Source organism: Phocoena phocoena, chromosome 14 (assembly GCF_963924675.1).
Source record: "Phocoena phocoena chromosome 14, mPhoPho1.1, whole genome shotgun sequence".
Lineage (NCBI taxonomy): Eukaryota > Metazoa > Chordata > Mammalia > Artiodactyla > Phocoenidae > Phocoena > Phocoena phocoena.
In genome coordinates, this window is record NC_089232.1 from 7,238,064 (window position 1) to 7,262,020 (window position 23,957).

Here is a 23,957-nt window from a genome sequence, read left to right on the forward strand (position 1 = left end):
CTCCGGATGCGCAAGGTCAGCGGCCATGGCTCACGGGCCTAGCCGCTCTGCAGCATGTGGGATCTTCCCGGACCGGGTCACGAACCCGCGTCCCCTGCATCGGCAGGCGGACTCTCAACCACTGTGCCACCAGGGAAGCCCCTGAAGTGACTTTGGAATCATGGTTATGTGGCTTATTTGCTTTATGTTGTATATGAGAAGGCAGGGCTAATGCGGTTAACTGATTTGCCCAAGAATTCAGAACCCAGATTTTCTGACTCGTATTTGGGTCTGCTCTTTGCCATTTAATTAAATTGTTATAGGTGAGTTGGCCCATGTGGAAATGGTTCAGTCTGGGCTGTACCCTAATATATGAAATAAATGCCCTGTGTCTACGATGTCATAAGCATGGGCTCCTCCACGTTAAATCACAGTGCTGTTTTCTTTCACACTCTAATCCCAGTCTTCTTCATCTTTTCTCCTTCTCAGCAGTGTTTTAATGAGATTTTATTATACTTAAAAATTTGAACATTATATTAGCCGTTTAATGGATCATACATGATATTCTCTTCTATAATTAGTTTTCCTGTTTTTAGTTTGAGCAGTTTGAAAAGTGACTACCACTTATAAGTGTGCAGGATGATTGCTTTGCTTTGATTAGAATTCCCTGGTGTCTGTGTAGGTGCCATTAAACCTGAGTTAATATAGGCATGATTATGGGGTCATGACTTCTGAGAGGCAGGGGAGTCCTTTAATGAGAAGCCTGTGTGCGTTAGTTTAAGGTCTGAGATTATGTTACTGAAGGCTTTGCTTTGTAAATCTTATGTTTGTATATAGTACAGTATAGTAGAAGTTAGTGATTTTCAAATTTTTCTCTTAATCCTTTTCTTCAGACAATTTTACACTGAAATTTGAAGTGTGAAGTAGTTATAGAAGCTGCTGTGGTTCACCTCACTGCCTCATCGGGCCCGAGCACAGTTGAAAACATGGTCCTAAGTTATTCCGAGTCCATTTTGTTCTTGTTGTTCATTTTGTGTTGAGTCTTTGGTGGCGTGGGAACCTGCCTCCTCTGGTTGGATTCTCACGGGCTCTGCTGTGAGATGAGAGGGTCCAGTTGTTGCCAGCTCGGTTCTTCTCGTGGGGGGTGACTGGCTCCCAGTCAGTGTGTCCTTTCTTTCTAAGCTCCCACCTGTAACGTTAGCACGTTTGTCACACACTTGTGATGCTCTGAAGATCTCATACTTCCTATGGACTGAAACTTTGTTTCTAATTACACTCAGTGTCAATATTAGTGCTTACTCAACTCAAAAGTTGGTTGCAATTTTATCTCATGATTTTTTTCATTCCCCTTATGTTTTTTTTGTGTCTTGCCTCAGTTTATTCTTCGTAGAAAATGTGTGTGATTCTAGTTTCTGGTATAGATTTGACTTAAAAAAAATTAATCTTGAGTCGTTTACTTTTTTCTCTCACAGCACTACAGAATTCTCAAATTATTTTTACTTGGCCAATTAACCAGTACACATTTCAGTCTCCCCGCCACCCCATGACTTGTTGTAGGTAATATTTATTAGAAAATAGAGTCTTGGTCTTCAGGAGCTAAAGAATGAATATGAATAGCTTAACTCTCTCAGTATCTGTAGTAAAAATTAAAAAGCAATCTGGACCCTGAAGGATTAAGGGCAAAAAGTTATATACATATGTTCATAGCTGTTATTTCCTTTTCTGAGCTTGTGGGATCATGGTGAGTGGTTGGAAAGTTTGGGTAATGGGAGAGGTGGTGGCAAAGCGAATTTTAATTTTGAATGCGTAAAGAATAATGTTTGCTTAATGGTAGAATAATAGGCAAAAACAGCTCAGTTTGTCCTTAGCACATGATTAGATCCTTTCTTGCCTTAAGTCCACTTTTGAATGAGGAAGAAGGATAGATGCGTGAATGGATGGGCAGATGGGTATACAGTGTCAGATATGGTTTTTCTAATAGAGAACGACTGGGATGTTGACTGGAACCATACAAACATTTGATGTGCAGAATTGCTTCATCTAAAGAAGATGCTATTGCTACAGTTACAATAAAAAGTTTGGAATAGAAATTTAGTGACTTTTCTTGTATCTTAATTTTTGCAAAATCTCCCAGATTCTGGTTATTACTGGCAGTGTAAATTCATTTTCAGCATAGGAAATAGGAAATGATTTAAAGAACAGAGTTCTGCTGTAGATAACTTTACTGGGGCTATAGGACCAACCAAGAGTTAAAACTCCTCAAAGGAAGTGACTGTCTCACATGCGATGAGTATGTGCCTGATACATTGTACAGAATGTAAGCTCTTTCATATATATCAGAATCTGCTTTGAGTGTACATGGGAAGAAAGCTCAGTATATAAAGAAACCATGTAGTAATATATTTTGGTAAAGTGAAGCTCCATTTGGTTTTGAAATATGGGTTTTGATGTTCGGCTCTGGTTTTTTTTTTTTTTTTTGTAAGAAGAATGGTAGAAAATATAGAATACAGCTCCTTTGTGCTTAGGATAAACAGTGAAATTAGAAAACGTTAGAAATGAATCCCTGAGAGACTTTGTAAAAGAAGATCTTTTAAAAATATACCGTCAGATAATGTTTCTCTCCATATATCTATAGATAGATAAACGGATAAGCAGGGATAATTAAGAATGTACACAGATGTATAGTGGTTTGGGCTTGAAATTAAAAGAATTTCTTGTCTAACGTTACTATAGTGCACTGGGCTTTAGTTTCTTTTACTGGGCATCTCAGGATGTCTGATTAGAGACTGCAGTATTTAAATTGGCTCTCATTGTATATCAGTCTCCACGGACTTAGTTATGTAAGCCTTAAGTTCTGGGTGACTGTTGTTAGGAGTCGGGTACGGTCAGTTTAGAGAGCACCTGCAGCGTCTGGGTCACCCAGCAAGCTGTCAGTAGGATGGGGGAAGCCAGCATGATAATGGGGCGTGTCCTGGCTTCATTGCTGTCAGTAGGATGGGGGAAGCCAGCATGATAATGGGGCGTGTCCTGGCTTCATTGCTGTCAGTAGGATGGGGGAAGCCAGCATGGTAATGGGGCGTGTCCTGGCTTCATTGCTGTCACGTTGGTCTTACTTCAGATGTGCAGCTGACATACTGAGCCCAGCTCCAGTCTCCACTAAGCCCTTAGTTACAGCTGCGCTGTGTGTCATGAAGGAGGCAGAAGGCTAAGGTTAGGGGTACGTCCCTCTGCTTCTGAGGGTGGGAGAGCAGGCGAGATAGGTAATAACTAAGAAGACAAAGGTCCATAGCCAGGCAGTTAAGACCAGTTGCTAAAGGAAGTGAAGTCAGTTTGGTAAAAGAATAAAGTGAAATTCAGTGTGCTGTACACCTGAAACTAACACAACATTGCGTGTAAATCAACCGCACTCCAATAAAAATTTTTTAAAAAGAATAAATAAATTAATAGATGGTCTAATTTTAGGATTTTAGTTCTAGTGTTTGAATGTAATCTGTAATCTTGATAAAACTAACTTTTAGCCTGATGGTAAATTTATTTAGGTAAATGAAAATTGAAGTGTGTTGTCACTAGTATGTTCTCAACTGTCATAAATTAGTAGTTTAGCATATTTAGTAATTCCACCTAAAGTTGAAGGCAGTTTAGGTGGGATTGTATATTGATATAATTACATAAAGGACATAGTCTATAATATGGTATAGTTTCATTTTTAGGGTATATCATCAGTATGTTTTTCTGTATTCACAATTGTTGACTTAATATTTTAAATTGGTTTTGTTTGTTTTAAGCCAGTTCAGTCTTTTTTTTTTTTTTTTTTTTTTTTTTTGCGGTATACGGGCCTCTCACTGTTGTGGCCTCTCCCATTGCGGAGCACAGGCTCAGCAGCCATGGCTCACGGGCCCAGCCACTCTGCGGCATGTGGGATCTTCCCGGACCGGGGCACGAACCCATGTCCCCTGCATCGGCAGGCAGACTCTCAACCACTGCGCCACCAGGGAAGCCCCTGGTCTTTTTTTTTTTTTAAGTTCTGTGGAGTGTGCTTTGAGAAAATAAAAATGTCAAAACTCTTGGATTTGTCAGATAATAAGAAAAGTATTTTACTGTATTATTTTTCTTCTAAATAATTAAAGGATGGCTTTCTTAATATATATTTTAGGTTTAAAGCCACACATGTGCTTTGAAATATTTCCTGATACTTAAGGAGCCTGTTTTAAAATTTGGATGTTAGCCTAAGCATATTAGTTGGCTGTTTTAAAATTTGAGTTGAAAATGGTATTTTTAAAGATACAGTAACCGTATGTGTAACTCAGTTTATTAGAAAGCAAAACTCAGTTGAATCAAGTCAGTTTTAGTTCTGAAGTATAATAGCATTAGGGAGTGTCAGTTAATCTAGTGTTATAATACTGCTGTTCCCCTCGGTTTTACAGGTGGTGTTTGATGCATATATAATGAGCATTTGGAAGACGATATATAGATATATATGATAGCTTCTGCCCTCTCAGAGTTCTGTCTTCAAGTGGCCTTGTCTCTGTCACTCTTACACACATAAGATAGTATAAATTATTTGTTAATCTTACAGTTGAGATTCTTTATTTTGTCCTTTTATTTTACAGTTTTTCACATTTAATAGACCTAACATGAATCTTGGAAATTGGGAATCCTCATCCAGTTCCCTTATTCTGGAAAAATTTAATACGTGAGATAGGATTTGAGAAAATCTTGATGATTCTGTGTGAATTTTGGGGGGGAAAGATTGTGGTTAAATATTAAAGTCATGACGATTACAATATCGACTAGTCCAACTCTGTGCTTGAAGTTTTTCTCATCCTACTCTATAGTCTGTTTTCTTTTCCTCAACATGAGATGGCTGGCTACTAGTTTTTAAAATTTCAGACCTGTCTTTTCATGGGCAGAAGGTCTCATTCTTAAGTGTGTAATAAGTAAGGTTGTATTAGGACCACTAAAACAAAGGGAAAAGGAATAAACTAGGAAAAGAGATGGCATGTTGTTGGTGAAATATTCCTGTCGTTGAGAACATTCATTTTTTGTGAAGCTCCTTTTCCCCAAGTATTAAACTCTTAAATTGGTGTTACTTTTTTATTTTAGCATCAAAGCTGGACGACTCCTGTCCTACATTCCGTATCAGCTGTACAGCAAGCAGTCCTCCACGCAGAAAGGTCTCAACTTTAATCCTGTGTGCAAACCTGAGGACCCTGTACCAGGTCCCAGCAGCATCACCAAACAGCTCAACGACAGGGTGTAAGTTTGTCTAGGTTGGGGGAGACTACACAGCTGGTTTTTAGCAGTGAGAATGGCCCCTGCTCTGCTGAAGATACAGACAAACATAGAAACTGGCTATTCGTCTATATTAATCCTGCTGAAGTACAGGAGTGCATGTCTTACCTAAAAATTATTTTTATCATGACAGTTTCATAAATAAAATGTAAAAAAGAAAGCTTTTCCACTATCATTAGATTCCCATGTTAAACCAATGGATCTTAAATTATTAGAAGTAAAATGTTCCATGGATTTTCATGGCAGTAATTATTTTTGACACAAGTAATTTGCCATAGACTATTGCTTTCTCAAAAACTGAACTAACTACTCCAGCTAAAGTTTTGCTGTGTGCTACTGCATAGAAAGACAGGTAATGAAAATGTTAACACTTTTAGGTTATTTTTGAAAAATTCTAAATCAGTAACAATTCTAAATAGGTAAATATTTTATATCAATTAAAATTTAGTTGATGACCCTCAAGGTCATAGAGTTAGAGGTGAATCTAGACTTTATTCCATGTGTCTGATTTTAAAAAGTATTTTGACTTAAGCTTTAATTGCAGTAATCCTGGGTAAATTGGCTTCACAGTTAATTGGTGTGTTGCCTTAACTTGTGTATCAGGTAGTAGTTCATTATCATGGTTCATTATCATTAGCCTTCCCCTTATTTATTAAATTGTTTGCTTTGGGAGTTTGATAATATTTTTTCCAAAAGACCAGGAGTCTAATTAACTTGGGATGATCCAGTGTCACTACCTTCTGTAGTTTTGTTGTCATTTGTTCTTTAACTTATAGGTTCACTTATAAGTGTATTCAGTTGTTTTTCACGTTACCTAAAACATTTAATTTTGTTCTTTTAGTACCATCAAGGTGTACAAGTAATATCAGAAAAGCTTCTGAATATACAACTTCATTTTTTTCTTCACTAATAAAAGAAAATACATATGTGTGTGTTTTTTTGAAATTCTTCTTTGTGTTGATTTTAGGAAGAATTTACCTATTAGATTTAAATTATTGATCCATTTATGCTGTTGCCTAGTAAATGTATATCCACTCGTGATATATTTCTAGTACAGCTGCTTTATAAATGTCCGTTTGGGCTGAAACACCGTAGTGCAGAAAGAATGGGTATGAGCAGTATGTTTTCTGCCAATGTGTGCATTTCTGTTGCGTGTGTTGCTGGTAAAAAAACCTTAATATTTATGACATAGAAAACTAGATTTAAGACTTTTCTGACTTTACTTTTGTTGCTTTCTGTGTTCTTTATTTTTGGCATGTTCAGTGCATTTAATAAATTTCTTTGAAATTCCTTTATGTGACTTTTTGCTCCCTTGCTCTCTGTCTCAAGGGCCAGACTTTCTCTGACACATATCAAATGAGGTTTTCCTTCCTTCCTCTCTTACTCGTTTCCCGTTGGTCATCTTTTCCTCTTTCACTGGTGGGATCATCTTTGAGGACAGGACCTACTCAGACTTGGCTGTCAGATTCCATGAGTTGGTCAGCCAGAGCCAGAGCCAACCCAGGAATGGCTGGTGCTGTTTCGCATCCAGCTCGTGCGTGGTTTGCTGTGCAGTCAGGCTGTCATGACTAATGTACCCAGTTGGTGTTAGGAGCAGGAACTTTAGATTAAACCTGGTCATGCCGTGGTAATCTCACCTGTGCCTTGGTGCTGCATGTGGCACCCTCACGTGGAGCCTGAACTGTACTTGGACTAATGCTGTGGACTTTTCTAAGTAGAATGAATTACTGCTTTGTAATTCAGATTTTTGTTTTTGTTACTTAGGTGATTCTTTTGAATGCAGATGAATCTTGTCTTTATTACAGAGCACTACCAAGCAGACATCTAGAAGAGCCAGGATGTGAATTTAACATAACATTTGTCATAGTTACTGCATTTATAAACCTGTCATCAGGACACTTGGTCCAGATTGCCTTGGACCTACCACCCTGGCATCTAAATAATGCTTTTCTTAGAAATGAAATGCTAATTCCCTTGTCAATAGGGCGAACATCCTCATTTTTCTAGGTATGAATTTTATTGAATTAACCATACACATTGACCTTTTTTTTACTTTTTATCTACTTGTGCAACAGTTTGACCCTGTTAATGGATTAGTGAATATAGTCTGTCAGTCATTTCCTGGGGGAGAGTAAGGAGCCTCAGGATTGTAGCAGTATTGGATTTAATGTGTTGAACGGTGCCTTATATAAAACTGAAAGTAAAAAGAGGAATGAGAATTCAAATAAGGTTTCTTACCCATTTTTACGGGAATTAATTCATATTGTATTAATTAAGCAAATACTTACTGACTACCTAGTAAATGCCAGGCACAGTGCTACAAACTGGGTATTTAAAGCTTACAGATTACAGTTAATTTATAGTGGGAAAAATAACTGAAAACAGTTTCTTAGATTTTTCTTCAGTCTGAAAAAGCCAATTCTGTTTTCTTCTCTGTGAGTCTCTGAAATTAAAAAAAAAAAACAAAAACCTGAAAGGCTGTTAATGTGCTAGAATTTTCCTAGTTACCTTTCTTTGCTCCTTCAGTTTAGCAAAGAATTATCTTTTATTAGAAGAGCAATAATGAAAAAAAGTTTGTGGCTTAATCATTCAGATTTGGTGGAGGGAATATTAAAGTGTGTACCACTAAGACAGCGTTTAAATGAAAATTGTTTTAGCCTGAAAGTCAGACATTGTTCATTTAAACAAATTTTTTTCCTGCCCTAGAAATCACATAATTAAGAAGATTGAGACGGAAAATGAAGTCAGAGTCAATGGAGTGAACAGTTGGAATGAAGAAGTTGCGGATAATGACTTGGGTTTTGTGGAGCCGGAGCCCTTCTTCCCAGGAAGGAAACAGAACGGAATTCCGCATCCCAGAGATGGCAGTGCCGTTTGCAACGGACACACTCATAGCTCTAACGGTGCCTTAAAGACGCAGGACTGCTTGGTGCCCGGGGGCAGCGGTGTTGCCAGCAGCCTGTCCCCCGACCCTGCCCATGAGGAGGAAGCAGCCGAGAGGAGCGGCGGCGGCTTCAGAGACTGCGCTGAGCAGCAGTCCCAGCAAAGCACCAGAAGCACAGATGCTCTGCGGAATCCGCACAGAACTAATTCCTTCTCCCTGTCACCTTTGCACAGCAACGCTCGAGTCAATGGTGCTCACCACTCCACTGTTCAGGGGCCTTCAAGCACAAAGAGCACTTCTTCAGTCCCTTCGCCGAGCAAGGCGGCACCCTCTGTGCCACCCAGGCCCTGCCGCTTCATCTCGGACTTCTACTCTCGCTCGAGACTGCACCACATTTCCACGTGGAAGTGCGAATTGACTGAGTTTGTCAGTACCCTGCAGAGACAAAGTAGTGGTATCTTTCCAGGAAGGGAAAAGTTAAAAAAAATGAAAGCAGGCAGGTCTGCATTTGTTGTAACTGACCCAGGTAGATACTTACTAAAATTGTTTTCTTAAGAAACAATCATGCTTGATCATTTTGTTCTTAATCTGTCACTGGTATTCTCGTCAATACTGAGGTCTTGTAACATGGAAGTCTCTAGGAATAGCAGGTTATGTAAGTAACAGTGAGTATGACAGATGACAGAAAGCTTTCTTACTAAAAATTTTCTACAAAATTAGATTTGAGTGTGGCTAAGTGAACATTTTTAGGTAATTTAAATAGTGATGAGGTTGGGATTCTGAGCATTCATTCCTCCTGTAGACCTTATCAGTTGTTGAAGTTTTGAACTGTAAAATATAACATATTTTATATTCAGTGCTTAAACTCCTGTAAGAATGAATTGGTTTGGTAAGAGTAACTGTTCATTTTTAAAAGCTTGCGTCATAATGATTTATCAATAATTAAATAACTTTGTCATAATAGCTATTATAAGTATAGTGGTAAGCTTTTAGTGAGATTAAGTATTTTCACATATAAGTAGGTTGGTTAATTGTATTTTGTTTTTTAAATAGTTGTCATCAAAAAAAAACAAAACCAACAATAACAGGCTGTATTTCTGTGCCTGTCATTATAAATTGGTATCTGGTTTGAGGTTTTAGTTGCTTTTTATGGATTACATGGGTTCCCCCTGGGGCGGGATCTCAGAGATTATCTAGTATTACCCTTTAATTTACAGCTGTGGAAACTGAGGTGCAGAGAGAAGCTCATGGTTCTCTCACAATGTGATAGAACCTCTCCATGTGGGTTTTTTCTGTTGTGTTTTGCTGTGTTTGATGTATTCCAAATGCTTTTTGTTATTTATGAGATATTTCAAAATAATGTTATAGGTATTAGATTTTCCTTTTATCATGCCTTGGCCTTGTTACCTAAAGGTCGTTTAATTTTGAAAGCTTCAAAGAGCTATTATGGATCAGTTCTATGAATGGGAATAAGATGAGAGATTTTTATGTTGTATGAAAGCATTCAGTAGGCATTTAGTATATACATTCTGTGTGACTTGAATCTTTAAAACCATTATTTTGAGTTTACATTTTGTGTGTATAATACTTTTATACAGCAGACTTATAATTGTTAAGGTTTATTTTATAAATGATTTCTCGAGGGAATACAGAGGGTAGCAAGGAAGTCCCTGGCTTTGGAGTTAGGTAATAGCCTGAGTCCACATCCTGGCTCTGCCACTCTTACGATGCAGAGCATGTGAGTTCACCTCTCTGAGTCTCAGTTTCCTGTCGGCACACGAGTGATAGTACAGGCAGATAATAGGATCAAAGGTCCGGTGCCCTGCACCTAGTGAGAACAAGGTAAACTCTTTCACAATCACAATTTGGTAAATAGAGTTGTCCCAACATTTTGGGGAGTAAATGTAAGTTTTTGGAAGCCTGTTATGAAGATTAACCTCAGTACGTTATTCTTAAATCTAGCAATGAGATCATCACTTTTTACAAGTGTGGTGGCTTATGGGGCTCTGAAACTAGACTGCCTGGGATTGAATTCCAGCTCAGCCTCTTACTGGCTGTATGATTCAAGTTATTAATCTGCAAAATGGGGATAATAAGCTTACTTCTCTCGTAGTGTTGTTGTGAGAATTTAAATAAATTAATACATGTAAACCTCTTAAAACAGTGCCTGACACCTACTTATAGAGCACTCAATAACAGTAGCAGTTTTTACTGCTGTCTTACCAAGGAATGTTGTTACTGCATAGAATAGTAATCATCTAAAGTAACTTAGGTCTGTGGAACTAAATATATGAAAACATCTTTATACATTTTTATAAACCATTCAGCCTGCAGAAATAACTTGGAGATAAGCAGTTAGACAGACTTTTAATTAAAGACTTGTTAGAATATAGACTAGGAAAACATGATGTCTTCACAATTGATTTTAAATTCTGTTTGGAAACTAAATTTGTATCTCTGAATTATTTCTAGAGCCAAAGAAACTGAAATTTGATTGCTCTTGAGGTGATAGAAGTAATCTATTATAGAATCTGTATTTTTTTTTAAACTTTATTCTGCTTGTAAGCATTTAAAAATGTAATTTCTAAAATTAACTAGACCTGATTTTTTTTTAAATATTAAAAACTAGCTTGGGGTTTGAACATTCTGTTTTTCCTTCTAGGAACTATGTCAGTATTGAGTTCACCCAGACCTCAGAGCTGTATAATGCATGTTGATATGGATTGCTTCTTTGTATCAGTGGGTATACGAAATAGACCAGATCTCAAAGGTCTGTATTCTCGTTTATGTATTAAGAAAACTGATATACTGTTATAGACATTTATTCTAAGGGGTCACAAAGTATTCTTTAAGAAATATTTATTCTCATTTTCCTTGGCAAAATCAATTCCTACTTCCAAATGTTCTGGACTCCATTATCAAGAAAGAGAGGGAAATTAGAAAAGTTTTGTCCTCCCTGTAGAGACCAGGCCTTTAGGGAAGAATATTCCTCTTCAGCTGAACATCTAAGGCTAATGTAGATAGGGACCTGCTTTGGGCATTTTCTATATTTTTAATCTATATTTATTATTACTTTGTCAATAAATGGAGATTTTATGGTAGCATATGTCTTTGCAACTTGAGTCACTATGCTTTCTCTTGAATGAATAACTTGATTAACTGTCCTGATGCTAGGGAACATTCCCACTTTTTGGTTGTAGGATAATTTTGTATTATTGAATATTGCTAAAATATGTTGTCATCTGTGCAGTCTTTGTTTTAATGGAAATTTTAGGTATTTGTGACCTAGTCAATACTTTTGAAAATATTTATTCTCGATTTTTGAGAGTTCTGTGTCCAAAAGAGATAGCTATTAGTACTGTCTTCTGAGAGTGAATTTTCCCCTTAAGGAAAGCATGGAAACTGCCGGGGTTAATACTAGGGCTTTATTCTTATCACGGGCAGTGGCTGCTTTGGCTCTGATAGGAGCGTTCAGACTGTAAAGAGTTGATTTTAGCCCATGAGTGACTTCTTAATGCTTTTTTTTTTGTCCTCACAACAAATGCATTCAATGAAATATATGCATGTATATATATATACTATATATATATATATATATATATATATATATATACACACACACACACATGGATTATCCATGCTATTGCTTTACAAAGTTAGAGTTATCTTTTAACACAAACACATATAAGGAAATGATGCATGAAAGATATTATAACTAAACCAAAAATTTTGGGACTATATATACTCACCTTTGATTATATAGTAGGTCAGATTGTGATTCCTCTACATATACATTTAATTAGTTTCTTGCTGTAAAAATAAAGATTAGTTTAGATGTTACCTTACTTTTCTGATACCAGAGATATTAAAAATCTAGATACAGTTAGTTTTTCTTTCTCTCCCCACCCCACCAGTCTGAATCTAGGATCTGAGTTGCCTGTTTTCTACTGTAACAAACCAGACAAAAACCATAGAAAGCTCTGATAGTGTTGCTTTTTAGTTGAATGAATGCATCAAAATTGTCGTAACTAGTTTACTTTGGGCGGTACAGAGAAACATCAATAGAGGACTTTTCAATAGCGACTGATAATCTTAGAAGATTTTGGCTCTTTTAGGGATTAATGCCTAAGTTAAAGTAAAGAGAGATGTCTTATTTCTTAAGTGTTAGTGTTCCTGTACTTAGCTTTTATTCTCTCCTTACAGGAAGGCCGGTGGCCGTCACAAGTAACAGAGGCACGGGGAGGGCACCTCTGCGCCCTGGCGCTAACCCCCAGTTGGAGTGGCAGTGGTACCAGAATAAAATCCTGACAGGCAAAGCAGGTACAGATAACGAGCCCTCTTTGAAGTCAGAGTGCTCCTGTTGAAGACTTCTGGATTTTGCTTTGGTATCGTTGTTACAGAAATAAAAGCAGAGTTGAAATAATTAGCTTTTTCATTCAAGGGTTTTAAGGGTGTCAGTGACATCTTAAAGCAAAATCCGAATGCAGTACAAATGAGTGGTTTAATAGTTACGCTTTGTTGAATTGGATAACGATACTTTCCTGGGAAAGAGAGTGAAGACTGTTTTAAAAGGTGTGATTAGTTTGCTTTGTGTAAATTTAGATTGGGGATGAAAATCATGGACATCGTTCTGTGGAAGCCTCTCCACTTGGAAGTTAATTACTTGTTGTTTGGTCATGGATCCCAGTAAGGGCACTAAGGTTTGTGTTGCCGAAGATGTGTATGAGCCAGTGGAGTGAGAAACAGTAAGGCTTTAATTTACTGGAATAAGAAGATAAGTGCCAGCAGTCATTCCCCATATCTTTGTTGAACCTGTTTCATATGAGAAACTTTTTTCTTGCCTCTCTGGCTCTTAAATTTTGGCTATTAGTAAACAAAAATCATAAATTATACTAATCACAGCGCTGTTAAGATTTTCATGTTTCTCCCCCCCACACCCCCATTAAATTCCCTGAGAAATATTTGCTTAGAAGTGAAATTATTTGGCATTGATCAGTTTCCTCATGGATGTCTGGAAAGCCAAAATTTTTTTAAGTTAGTTTTTCAAAAAAATGTTAATCAGGAAATAGAAATTAGATATGCAGTAGAATGGAAGGCATGCAGTTAAATTTCGTCCCAATTATTTCAGGTCTCTAGTTCTCAGTTATAAAACTTTGGGCTTATTTTAGAAATGCTCTTAATGAAATTAAGACAAAAGGAAAGCCAGTAGACATCTCTGAGAACCTTTTCAGGATTACATTCCTCTTGCTGGTTGTGTTTATCTATTTACATGCTATAGGTACAAAGGAAAATAATTATAGATACATCTTTATGCTTCATGGGTACCTGTATTCTGCAGATTTCCTAAAGCTTTTCCCGGTCATTAAATCTTTTAAGAGAATTTTTAGGATTCTAGCGTTCTGTGTGAAGTGAGTAGATGTTGAGGTTAGGAAATATTGAGCTTGTTGAGCTTTAGTTATATTATGGTATTTGACAATATGGGTAGTTTCTTAAGTATTAGTAGTTTCGTTTGGGGGCAGGTTGGTTTTTCTTTTTGTCTTTTCTGTGTGGTATCATTTTAAAGATGAAATCTAAAATTCTGGAAAACAACTAGTAGCTTAAGGGAATGCACAGTACTTGTCACGCATTGGGCACTCAGTAAAATATTGGATGAACATTAAAGAGGGAAGAATAATACCCTGTGTATACCGTTCATAGCATCTCTCGTTACTCAGAGCTCCTCCCATGGGTAGAATCTTGTGTTTGCACACGTGTCCTTACTTTACAGTCTACATCTACACATTCCTTAGAGCAGCAGAGAGCTGGTCCTCTTCTGTCTTTCCTCGCATCACAAATGATCTGACCATAAACAGTTTATAAACAGAATTCTGGCATTGGTTACTTAATTGTGTTCATCAGTGTAGCCACTGGGTGTTCATAACATTGTAATGACCTTTTATAACTCACATTCCCTCTGCCTCTAAGTGTGAGTGGTAAACCAGAAGGTATATATTAGGAGAAGTATTGAAATTTCACTTGCCATTGAAAACTGTCAAAAATAGATTTTCCTATCACTAGAAAAAATGAATATGATACTTTATATTTTATACCCTCTCTTTAACTTAATATCATTCACTTTTATGTACGTCCTAAGCCTTTTGACCCATTAGGATCTTACCAAAATATTTGCTACATATAACATGAATAGATTGTCCTCTATTACAAAGTTTGGTTGCAGCTAGGCTTATACTTGGAACTTGTTTTTTTTCCATGCTTTTGTTCCTCTTTCCTTGTTATTCTCTGATCTTTCTTTCTCTGGCTCCTATTATTAGATATGACACCAAATTTTAAAATATTGAGGATCAGTTTAGGAATTAGAATGTTTGCCTTCTGTACAGTAGCTTTTAAAAAAAATTCAGTTCGAATGTTTTGGATTGTATGTCTAGGCAAAGTATTAGAACAAATAGCATCTTTAGCCCTTTATCGCAACTTAGTTTCTTACTTGTCATATTCAGAGACTCTGTCTAATCGGACTGGCATAACCAGGGCTCTCCATCCCTGGCTTCTTGGGCAGCTGCTTCCTGAGCAGTACTTAGCAGCGAGCCTTCTCGTTGACGATCTTGAATTTGGAATCCATGTATACTCAGAATTTCATGGTTGGGGCCTTTTCTCCCTTCCTGAATTCCAGAATGCAGACGTCTCCTATCCCTTCAACAACTTCAGTGTTCATTCTAAAGAACAACAGTTTTTAAAATCGTGTTAGTCATAGATTTATTCTCAGCGATTTCTTTTTCACAGACTTGGGTCCTGGCCTCTGATTTCTCCAACCGTTCCTCCACATTCTCCATGTGCCCGTCTAGTTTGTCGAGTTTTGATGAGCAGTTCTCTACTTTGCCCTCCAGTGAGGACAGTGTGTCCCTGCATTTCCCTGAATCTCCCATGAAGCAACTCACTCCGCTCGTGGAGGGACCACGCACCCTGCCGCGCTGTGGACCAGGTCAGCCCGCCCAGAGGAGAGAACGCGAGGTGCCACCCCAGGCAGGGCGTTGGGAGCAGGGACCACAGACACTGTTCTCACCACAAGCATGACTTTTCCGTGATTTTCAAAACAAGTTCTTAGGTTGTTTAGCCCTTCGAATATAAGTCACCTAACTCCCCATAACTCACAAGGCGTAACTCACGGGTGCACCTTTGAAAGGCAGCTGGTTGTGGCCGTTCAGGCTTCAGCTCTTCTTTTTTGGTTTAGTAGCAGCCCCTGTTGAACTGTGATACTGACAGCCCCAAAGTTCTTACAGATTTTCAGCTTAGAGTAATGGACTGTTAAAGCTGATATTTATTTAGCCTTCCAAAACCCTTCAGAACACTGGGCTGTCTGCTCTGTGTTCTGTCTTTAATTTGTCCTAGGACAGCTTCTGTCAGTCACAGTGTATCAGAAATCATGGCTCAGATTGTACACTCTGCTGATTTTATTTTGGACGCAAGTGGAATTTGACCCCATTAACATGCCAATCCTCAGAGTTTGATTCGCACTTATACTTCGTATGCATGGGTGCCAGAATCCAGAATTGCTTGTGTGGGTTTCATAGCTGGGTGAAAGCTGATGATTACTGAGGTCAGACCAGGAAGAGTTGTTACAGCTCGTAGAGCCGGACACCCTGCCGTGTTTACCTGCTGGTGCTTTACTTGACTGATTTTTTTTGTGGAACGTTATGTCTCTGAAATAAAAAGATAAATACTGGGCTTGTTAGTTACGTGTTGTTACACTGTACTCTAAATAGATCTGTCTAGAATTAGCTGAAGTCCTGTCGTCTTGTTTTACTGATTGTTCAGAATAGTAGAACTATGACTGAGGATAGATGTTTTTTAAAGCATATTCTTCTTGGAACTCAGTAGTATCCCAAGAGACATAGCTGAAGTTGTGTTTTCATCTGTTTCTCACTGGCTAGTGATGTCACGTGACGTGCGGTCAGTAGGCTTTCTAGACTGAGTGCCTTAATATTCTTGCGTGAATCTGTCAATTTGGTTTGGATATTGAGCCTTATTTGTGAGCTCTACTCTTTAGGCTAGAGTTGTAGTCTGTAGAGCAAGTGATAGTCTCATCTCACTTGAATGTTTTTAATTGCACATGCATTGTTAAGCCAGAAGTAGAATTTCCTGGAAGGGGGGATAATACTGTGAAGCTCTTTTACGTGATGTGTGCTCAAAAGAAAAAGCTTAGATTTAGGATGGAACTTCTTATGGTATATGACCTTTTAAATTATTTTTTGATCAAATGACTTGTAGGAAGGAATTTGATGTTTGTTGAAAATGTTGTTAATTAGCTTTAAATTTTGCAAATAGTTTTTAAGAAACAGCAAGAACATTCAGAGAAATTTACTGTATTTCCCACTAACTGCTTCCCATTCCAGAGAGCTGTGTCATCCTTTTGAGGCTGTAGGAGGGGGTTTATCTTCCTGATCACTTTTTTCATCCTTGTCTGTCTCAACAGACTTAAAGGGATATTTTATACTTATCTTTTGGTATATGTTTTTTAAAACTATTGTTAAAACAGAACTCTTTCGATTTATTATAAGTTTATGTCTGACTGCTGGTGAAGAATGTACTGGAAGCAAACCATTTTAGTTATAGATTTTCTTTTATTAAATAAGGGAATAAATGTCAATGGAGGTAACTATATTTGGAATTTATTGAACATTTATATATGAAAGGACTGGTAAACAAATTTCTTGAATGAAAGTTAAGGAAAATCAGTTTTTAACACACAATCATTAAATTTTGTTTTTAAAGCAGAAATACCAGATTCATCAATGTGGGAGAATCAAGATTCCGCACAAACAAATGGAATTGATTCTGTTTTGTCAAAGGCTGAAATCGCATCTTGTAGTTATGAAGCCAGGTATGTAGAAATTAAGGGTGTTGTAATACTTAATGAATAATTAAGTTACTTAATCATTTTTATATAATATTTTGAAGTGGATTTAGACATGCTGGTCAAGCCTGTGACTTAAATGTTAGAAACATGTTATGGAAAGAAATCTTTCTAGCCTTAATCCCTTCAGTTTCCTTTTCTTTCCCTTCACAAATGCTCGATAACTTTAAATAAATACCTTAGTGTCCTGATGAACCAGTGGGTCCTATGGTGGAAACCAAAAGAAGCTGGACATTGTCGTTTTTAAACCATTGTCTCTTGAAGTATAGAATTAAAGAATTAGATATTCTTGAATAGGAGAGGGCCTTAATGTCATCTACTCTGATCGTTCCCTTTTAGCACCAGGATCCCTTGTTATTTAAACATCCTAATAGTATTTTTTTTTAACTTAACGTTAAAACTTGATTGCCTGTTAAGTTAAAACTAAACAGTTCCATAATGGCATGACTAATCATCTCCTCACTTAAAGTTGCAGTGTTGTCAACCTGTTAGCACTAATCCTAATTACAACCAGCTGTTTTAGTACTAGAAGAAACAGACACATATATGTTCCTCATACTTTAAAAAAATTAATCGTTTTTTAAAAATCAATTATTATAGTTGTAAAAATGGAGTAATAATGAAGTGATTAATTTTTTTTTTTTTTTTTTGCGGTACGCGGGCCTCTCACTGTTGCGGCCTCTCCTGTTGCGGAGCACAGGCTCCGGATGCGCAGGCTCAGCGGCCGTGGCTTACGGGCCCAGCCGCTCCGCAGCATGTGGGATCTTCCCAGACCGGGGCACAAACCCGTGTCCCCTGCATCGGCAGGCGGACTTTCAACCACTGCGCCACCAGGGAAGCCCCCTGAAGTGATTAATTTAAAAGAGTATTCTTTGTTTTTTCTTTCTTTATAACTGAACACAAACATTTTTACCTTTATAGAACAGCAAGCATTTATTTACACATTGCTGGCAAGTGTTAAAGTATTTACTAATTATAGAAACAGAGTCAAGTCACATCAGCTACATTTTTCAGCCTTTTTTTTTTTAGATAGTGTCTTTATGGCTTAGTCATTCATACTTTTAAAAAATTGAGTTATAATTGACATGTAACATTAACCGCATACAACGACTTGAAATATATAACATTTTTCAGTCTTGATTTAAAGTTGGGGTTATTCAAGCAAGTCCAGTCTGAACAAAAAGTATCTCAACACAACATCATCTAACCAGAGTGGTTTGCTTAAATCTTGCCAATTATTTTATAAAAAGGATATTTAAGAAAAAAGGATTATATTCAGACATGCATAATTATAAAAAAAATTTTTATATAAATTTATTTATTTATGTTTGGCTGTGTCGGGTCTTTGTTCTGTGTGCAGGCTTTCTCTAGTGGCGGCAAGCGGGGGCTACTCTTCGTTGTGGTGCACGGGCTTCTCATTGCAGTGGCTTCTCTTGTTGCAGAGCGCAGGCTCTAGGCGCGTGGGCTGAATTCAGTTGTTGTGGCGCACGGGCTCAGTAGTTGTGGCTTGTGGGCTCTGGAGTACAGGCTCAGTAGTTGTGGCGCACGGGCTTAGTTGTTCCGTGGCATGTGGGATCTTCCCGGGCCAGGCCTCGAACCCTTGTCCCCTGTATTAGCAGGCGGATTCTTAACCACTGTGCCACCAGGGAAGTCGTAAAATATTTTAAATTACTTTCTGTTTATGACTTGTCAGACTTTTACTCCTGAACTAACTTTGCCTTTCTCATTGACAGAATTACGTTTTAATCTTTTTCATTGTTAGTTGATAATGTAGCCAAGGAATTGAACCTTACTTTAATGAAAGAGATACGTCAGATCTAAATACATTTTGCATTATTATGTTTTTTTTAGCACAGGCGGTTTAGAGCTGATTGTACGCTGTGCTCAGTAGGCTAGTCTTTCCCCCCTGCTGAGTTACAGGCAATGCGCTTATGATGACTGGGCATCGTGTCCTGTATCTGGAGGGTATGATGAAACCCAGAAACACATGCTCAGTCTTTGGATTTTGCTGGTGGTGAAATGGAAGTGCCGCCTTTCCATACTGCCTCTGCAGGATCTCCCTTCTCTCCCGGCGGCCCAGGTTGGACGCTGGCTGGAGAGTGAGCACCAAGGCCACCTCAAAGTTAGAAGCACTGCCAACTCCTGGTGGCTTTCAAGTCCAGTAGCCACAGATATGTCTGGGCTCCGGGCCTCTGTTGGTGTTTGGATGGTGCCTTTGTATTGTACCACAGATGGCGATTGTCAAGCTGAATGTGTTACAGAATAATTGGGGTGACGATATATGAGGGCCAGGGCCAGATGCTGTGTAGCAAGCCATTTGAGTGTCGCTTAGAGGGCAGATGTTTATTCTAAGAAGATGCAGAAAGTGATGAAAATGAATTTGTTTTAGTTGGCGAAGAAAAACATGAAACCCACAGCGATGGGGTTTTTGTCCTTTAATTGTTAATTTTTCATTTTCTAGAAGGCTATTCTTAATGAAGGTCTCTTGAATACCCTTTTTTGTGTGTGTGGCTATCTAATAGTTATATTTTCCTTAAGTGAGTAGTTTTTTTTTTAAATAAGTATATTCACAGTTGGATCAGAGAAATGTTTCTGGGCTTGGCGTGGGGACTGTGTTGTGGGCGTGGTCATCCCAGCTTTAGGCACTGGTGAATTTTCAGTAGACATAGACTTTATAGTAACGGGGTCAGCAAAGGATGGAACGTGAACATGAGACGGTAGAAGTCATAGGAAGGTAGAATGTGTATATGTAGGTCAGAATATGTACTCATACTTACCATAGAGAACTAGCTTTATACATAGTAAGTTAGAAGGTGAATAATGTAGATGGATAGGTAATGATATACAAATATCCTAGAATCATAAATTTTTAAGAGCAAATCATTTCTAAACCTCTGTTTTCATGTGCTTTTGTAAGGACACTTTACAGTCCTTAATTAGTGGTATGGATGTCCTTCGGTATATTGAATTGACAGTGACGGTGATTTACTGGTTACTTTTTTTTCATATTGTCTAATGCAACGCCAAATGCCGTTGTCTGAGCGTACAGCACGTGGAAGAAGGAGTGTGCTGCCTTCACTTTAAACCTGGGAGTAGTCTTTGCTGCCTGGGACTTCACTTGAGAGGAATAAATGTCACTGTAGTGAAGTTATTTCAAGCTGTTTTGTAATTGTCTTTACTCATTTATCTTCTTTTATTTATTTATCTTATTTTATTTTTTTGGCTGTGCCGCATGGCTTGTGGGATCTTAGTTCCCCAACCAGGGATTGAACCCGGGCCCTTGGCAGTGAGAGTGATGAGTCCTAACCACTGGACCGCCAGGGAATTCCTACTCATTTTATAGGAAACAAGTCTAATTTTCCAACCACCAACTCAAGGTCTTTTGCTTCCCTTAGTTATGGGAAGCCTCTGAGGTTTACCCTTTTTTTGTTCATAGCTCCCTTACAGTGTCTAGTGATCCCCAAACATTTCTCCGTGAGATGTAGGTGTGCATGAGTACATAAGTTGATGTATTACATTTTTCTAAGTAATATGTCCCTGAAATTTCTTGTGTAAGTGAAAACTTTGAAAATGAATTTATTGTAAATATGAGTATTGTGCTTACAGGAATTATGTAAGACATTCCTTTAAAAATGAATAATTACCTTTAATTTGTAAGTTTAGCTTTTTTACATGCTGAACCTATGTGTCTAGCATTACTGGAACGTTTCAGCTTGTCTATGCACTTCTCTGCAGACTTGTGAACTCCTTTGCACACACTTCCCTGCCTTATGAACCAGGTCCGTCACCTTGAATCCGTCCTCTCCTAGGCCAGTGCAGGTCATCCTCATGGATGTCATGGGATACGCTTTATTCACATAGTGCCCGAGACATAAATTTTTGTTAAATGAATGAAAGCATTGTTTTCTTCACCATGATTTGTTAATCAGCTCTTCCTTTACTGTCATTTTTCCCTCTTATTAGATATTTCTCATCTACTCTGGGCTTTGCAGTCTGATGATCTATTATTGTTTTTATATACATTAAAAATGCATGTCATTTCGCATTTCTTTCATCTGAATGGCTTGGCGGAGTCTCTTCCTTCTTGGCTCTCTGGTGGTCTGGGATGGGCAGGCGCCACAGGCCTCTGTGCCACAGGGCACACCTCCGTACTAAGTGAGCACTGAGTAAATGTTTATTGGGTGGATGTATAAAGTAACCATTTGATGTATTTACACCTATGAGTATGTAATCTGGGGGAACACTGCTTATTATTATCTGCTTGTGTTTTTACTGTAAGATTTTTTTTCGATTCATTGCATAGTAGTAACATGGAATTGTACTCATTATGTATAATTCCATGGTTACAGTTTTGTGCTCCAAATTACCACAGGTAAGTGGGGCGTGGAGACACGCAAAAGGTTTGAAATTTACCATTTTCAATTAGGTCCCTCAAAATTCTGGAACCCTGGCCCCTGCCCAGAGTGAAGTCCCACCATGTCCAAAGCTGTTGGCATCTCAGCCCCTGTGGAGCCACCGCAGGAGCTTGGAATTGGTCACTTGGGGATTGGGTGGCGATAGGATGAGTACACTGTGTCTGTCTGTCGCATAGCGCTGTTCTGTGTGGTTCTGCTGTTTATATTCTTTGTCTTTGGGGGGTTGAGCCCTGGCCAAACCGGGCCCCGTGTGAGGGGACGCAGACCGTTTTGACAGCACGCTCCTGCTCTGCGGTGGTTGTGGTGTCACCGACGTGTGGTATGCTGGCATCTCTGCACAGGCGCCAGAGGGCTGAGTCTCAGGAGCCGTCTTCACAGAGGCAGGAGCCACACCTGGCCTTTGAATAACGTGCTTGGGCACATCTGCACATGTCACTTACACGCCTCAGACAATCTTGTCAGTTTCCTTTTGGGGGAAAACAAACCTGTAAGTTGTCTTAATGCCTGTTTTTTACCCCTCATGAAAATGGAGTTAAATGAAAATTGTGTATCAGTGGCTTGGGGAGATACTATCAGTATTTGATACTTGATTTGGCATTTAAAAATTCCTAGTCTAACCTCCGCTGTATTTTGTTCTTTCTCTAGACAAGTTGGCATTAGGAATGGAATGTTTTTCGGGCAAGCGAAACAACTTTGTCCCAGTCTTCAGGCTGTCCCCTATGATTTTCACGCGTATAAGGAAGTTGCACGGACGATGTATGAGACACTGGCCAGGTACACTGTGTGCTGTGCTCACACTCCTGTCTGTTCCTTTACTGCTTTTACCTAATGTTGAAGAGAGAACAGTTTCCCCAGGCCTGTCGGGGTCACTTTTGCTGGACGCTCCTCTCTTCTGGGAACCTACTCCTCTGCCTTCTGGTGTCACGGCCCCCTCTCCTCCCCACGAGCACCTCCCGGAGCAGGGCTCAGGCCTCAGGGACGTGTTTGCACGGCTGGGATTGTTCCGCTGCTCCCTGGTGGTGATGTCAGTCTGATTCTGTGCCTGCATGACTTCTCGTCAGCGGTTCCAGGTTTCCCTCCGTGGAACTAGACAGCTGAAGGATGGGAGTTTTTAACCTGGTTATTCTCTTTTATTACATTTGAATTATGGTTTTGTTTAAAATGAGAACTATACGTTAACAAGTAGAGACCTTGTCAAACCCTGTGTCCTCTAAGGTCATTCGGGACGCCAGAAGTTAGCTTTCATAGAAGGTTCTAGCAGTACAGCTGACGCTTGCACAGCTTGGGGTGGTGCGGTGCCGTCCTCCGTGCGGTGGAGCGCCACGTGTCGTGGCAGCTGCCCTGTGGCTCCTCTGTGTCGGGGATCGCGTAGCGCTCCAGTGTTTACCGCTGACAAAATCCAGGTATACGTGGTCCCGTGCTGTCCAAACCAGTGTTGTTCAAGGGTCAGCTGTAGTTTCAAGGTGGGTGATTAGTTGGCTTGAGAAAAAGAGATTAATTTTTAGAATATTTACAGTGTAGGTATATTGAATATTAATTCAAAACTTTAAATTTTAGATAAGTATATGTCAGGCCCTGTATACTCTACAGCTGGAGTTGGCATATTTTCTCCATAAAAGGCCGGATGAGGTCGTTGTCCCAGCTGCTCAGCCCTGCCGTGGACAGTGGCAGCAGTCACAGACGAGGTGCGGGTTCGGCTCTGCTCCCTTCAGTCTTCATTCACCAAAACAGGTCTCTAGACAGCAGACCAGGGTCCGCCAACCCTTGGGCTGTGTTGATGTTCTAAGGGAGGTTCTTGCCTCTATCTTCACTTCTTCCTCTCCTTTCTTAACGCGTTATTTTGAACACCTGTTTATGGAGTATCTACCAAGTGCAAACCACTGTTGATGCTGCCAGTCCTATGAGAGTGGAGTCAGATCCAGGCTCTGCCTTTGACGAGCTTACTTTAGCAGGAGAGAGAAACATGGAGGGGCAGGTGAAGTTATCTGGCATCAGTCTGTAGACTTAGGGCTGAATGACAAGCCAGTTACGATCACAGCTGTCCTTAAGACCCCAATGTGGGAACGTCAGTGTTACCAGGTGGAGAGAGTGCTTTTCAAGTCCTGTCCCAAAGCTGCGGTCAGTAGCAGTGCCGCGTGTGGGCTGGGAGCGGGTGGCTGAGCTGTGTGCTGCGTGTTCTGGTTACGGAGGCCCTGGAGTGGGCAGCCAGGCTGCACCTCGGATCGGGGGGTTTGGTGGACGCTATCATATAATTTTAGTGGGTGGAGACATTGTTAGTGGCACGTGGCTGTTCTTTGGGGGAAGAAATTCCTTGTTCCCCTTCCACCTTTGGAAATCCTGCCTCTGCTTCATATTCTCCACGCCTCAGAGCAGCTTTCATATCAGGAATACCCTTCTGCTCTTGCAGATTTCTCTCTGGAGTTAAGCCTAACAGAACACTCATTTCTTAAATGATTATTGATAGTAATTAATCTGATTC

General features: G+C 39.2%; 1 protein-coding gene across 2 annotated transcripts in view; it reads left to right on the forward strand.

Moving 5' to 3' along the window:
* The window catches only part of REV1 (REV1 DNA directed polymerase), a 59,126-nt gene that overhangs the window by 14,700 nt on the left and 20,469 nt on the right, over window positions 1-23,957 (forward strand). Inside the window, exons 4-9 of one of the 2 annotated variants that reach the window (XM_065891044.1) lie at window positions 5,083-5,235; window positions 7,978-8,681; window positions 10,818-10,925; window positions 12,359-12,475; window positions 16,922-17,030; window positions 22,124-22,252. In XM_065891044.1, coding sequence (XP_065747116.1) covers window positions 5,083-5,235; window positions 7,978-8,681; window positions 10,818-10,925; window positions 12,359-12,475; window positions 16,922-17,030; window positions 22,124-22,252 — 1,320 coding nt within the window. The remainder of the gene's footprint in view (window positions 1-5,082; window positions 5,236-7,977; window positions 8,682-10,817; window positions 10,926-12,358; window positions 12,476-16,921; window positions 17,031-22,123; window positions 22,253-23,957) is intronic. The other variant, XM_065891045.1, reaches the window with a different exon arrangement.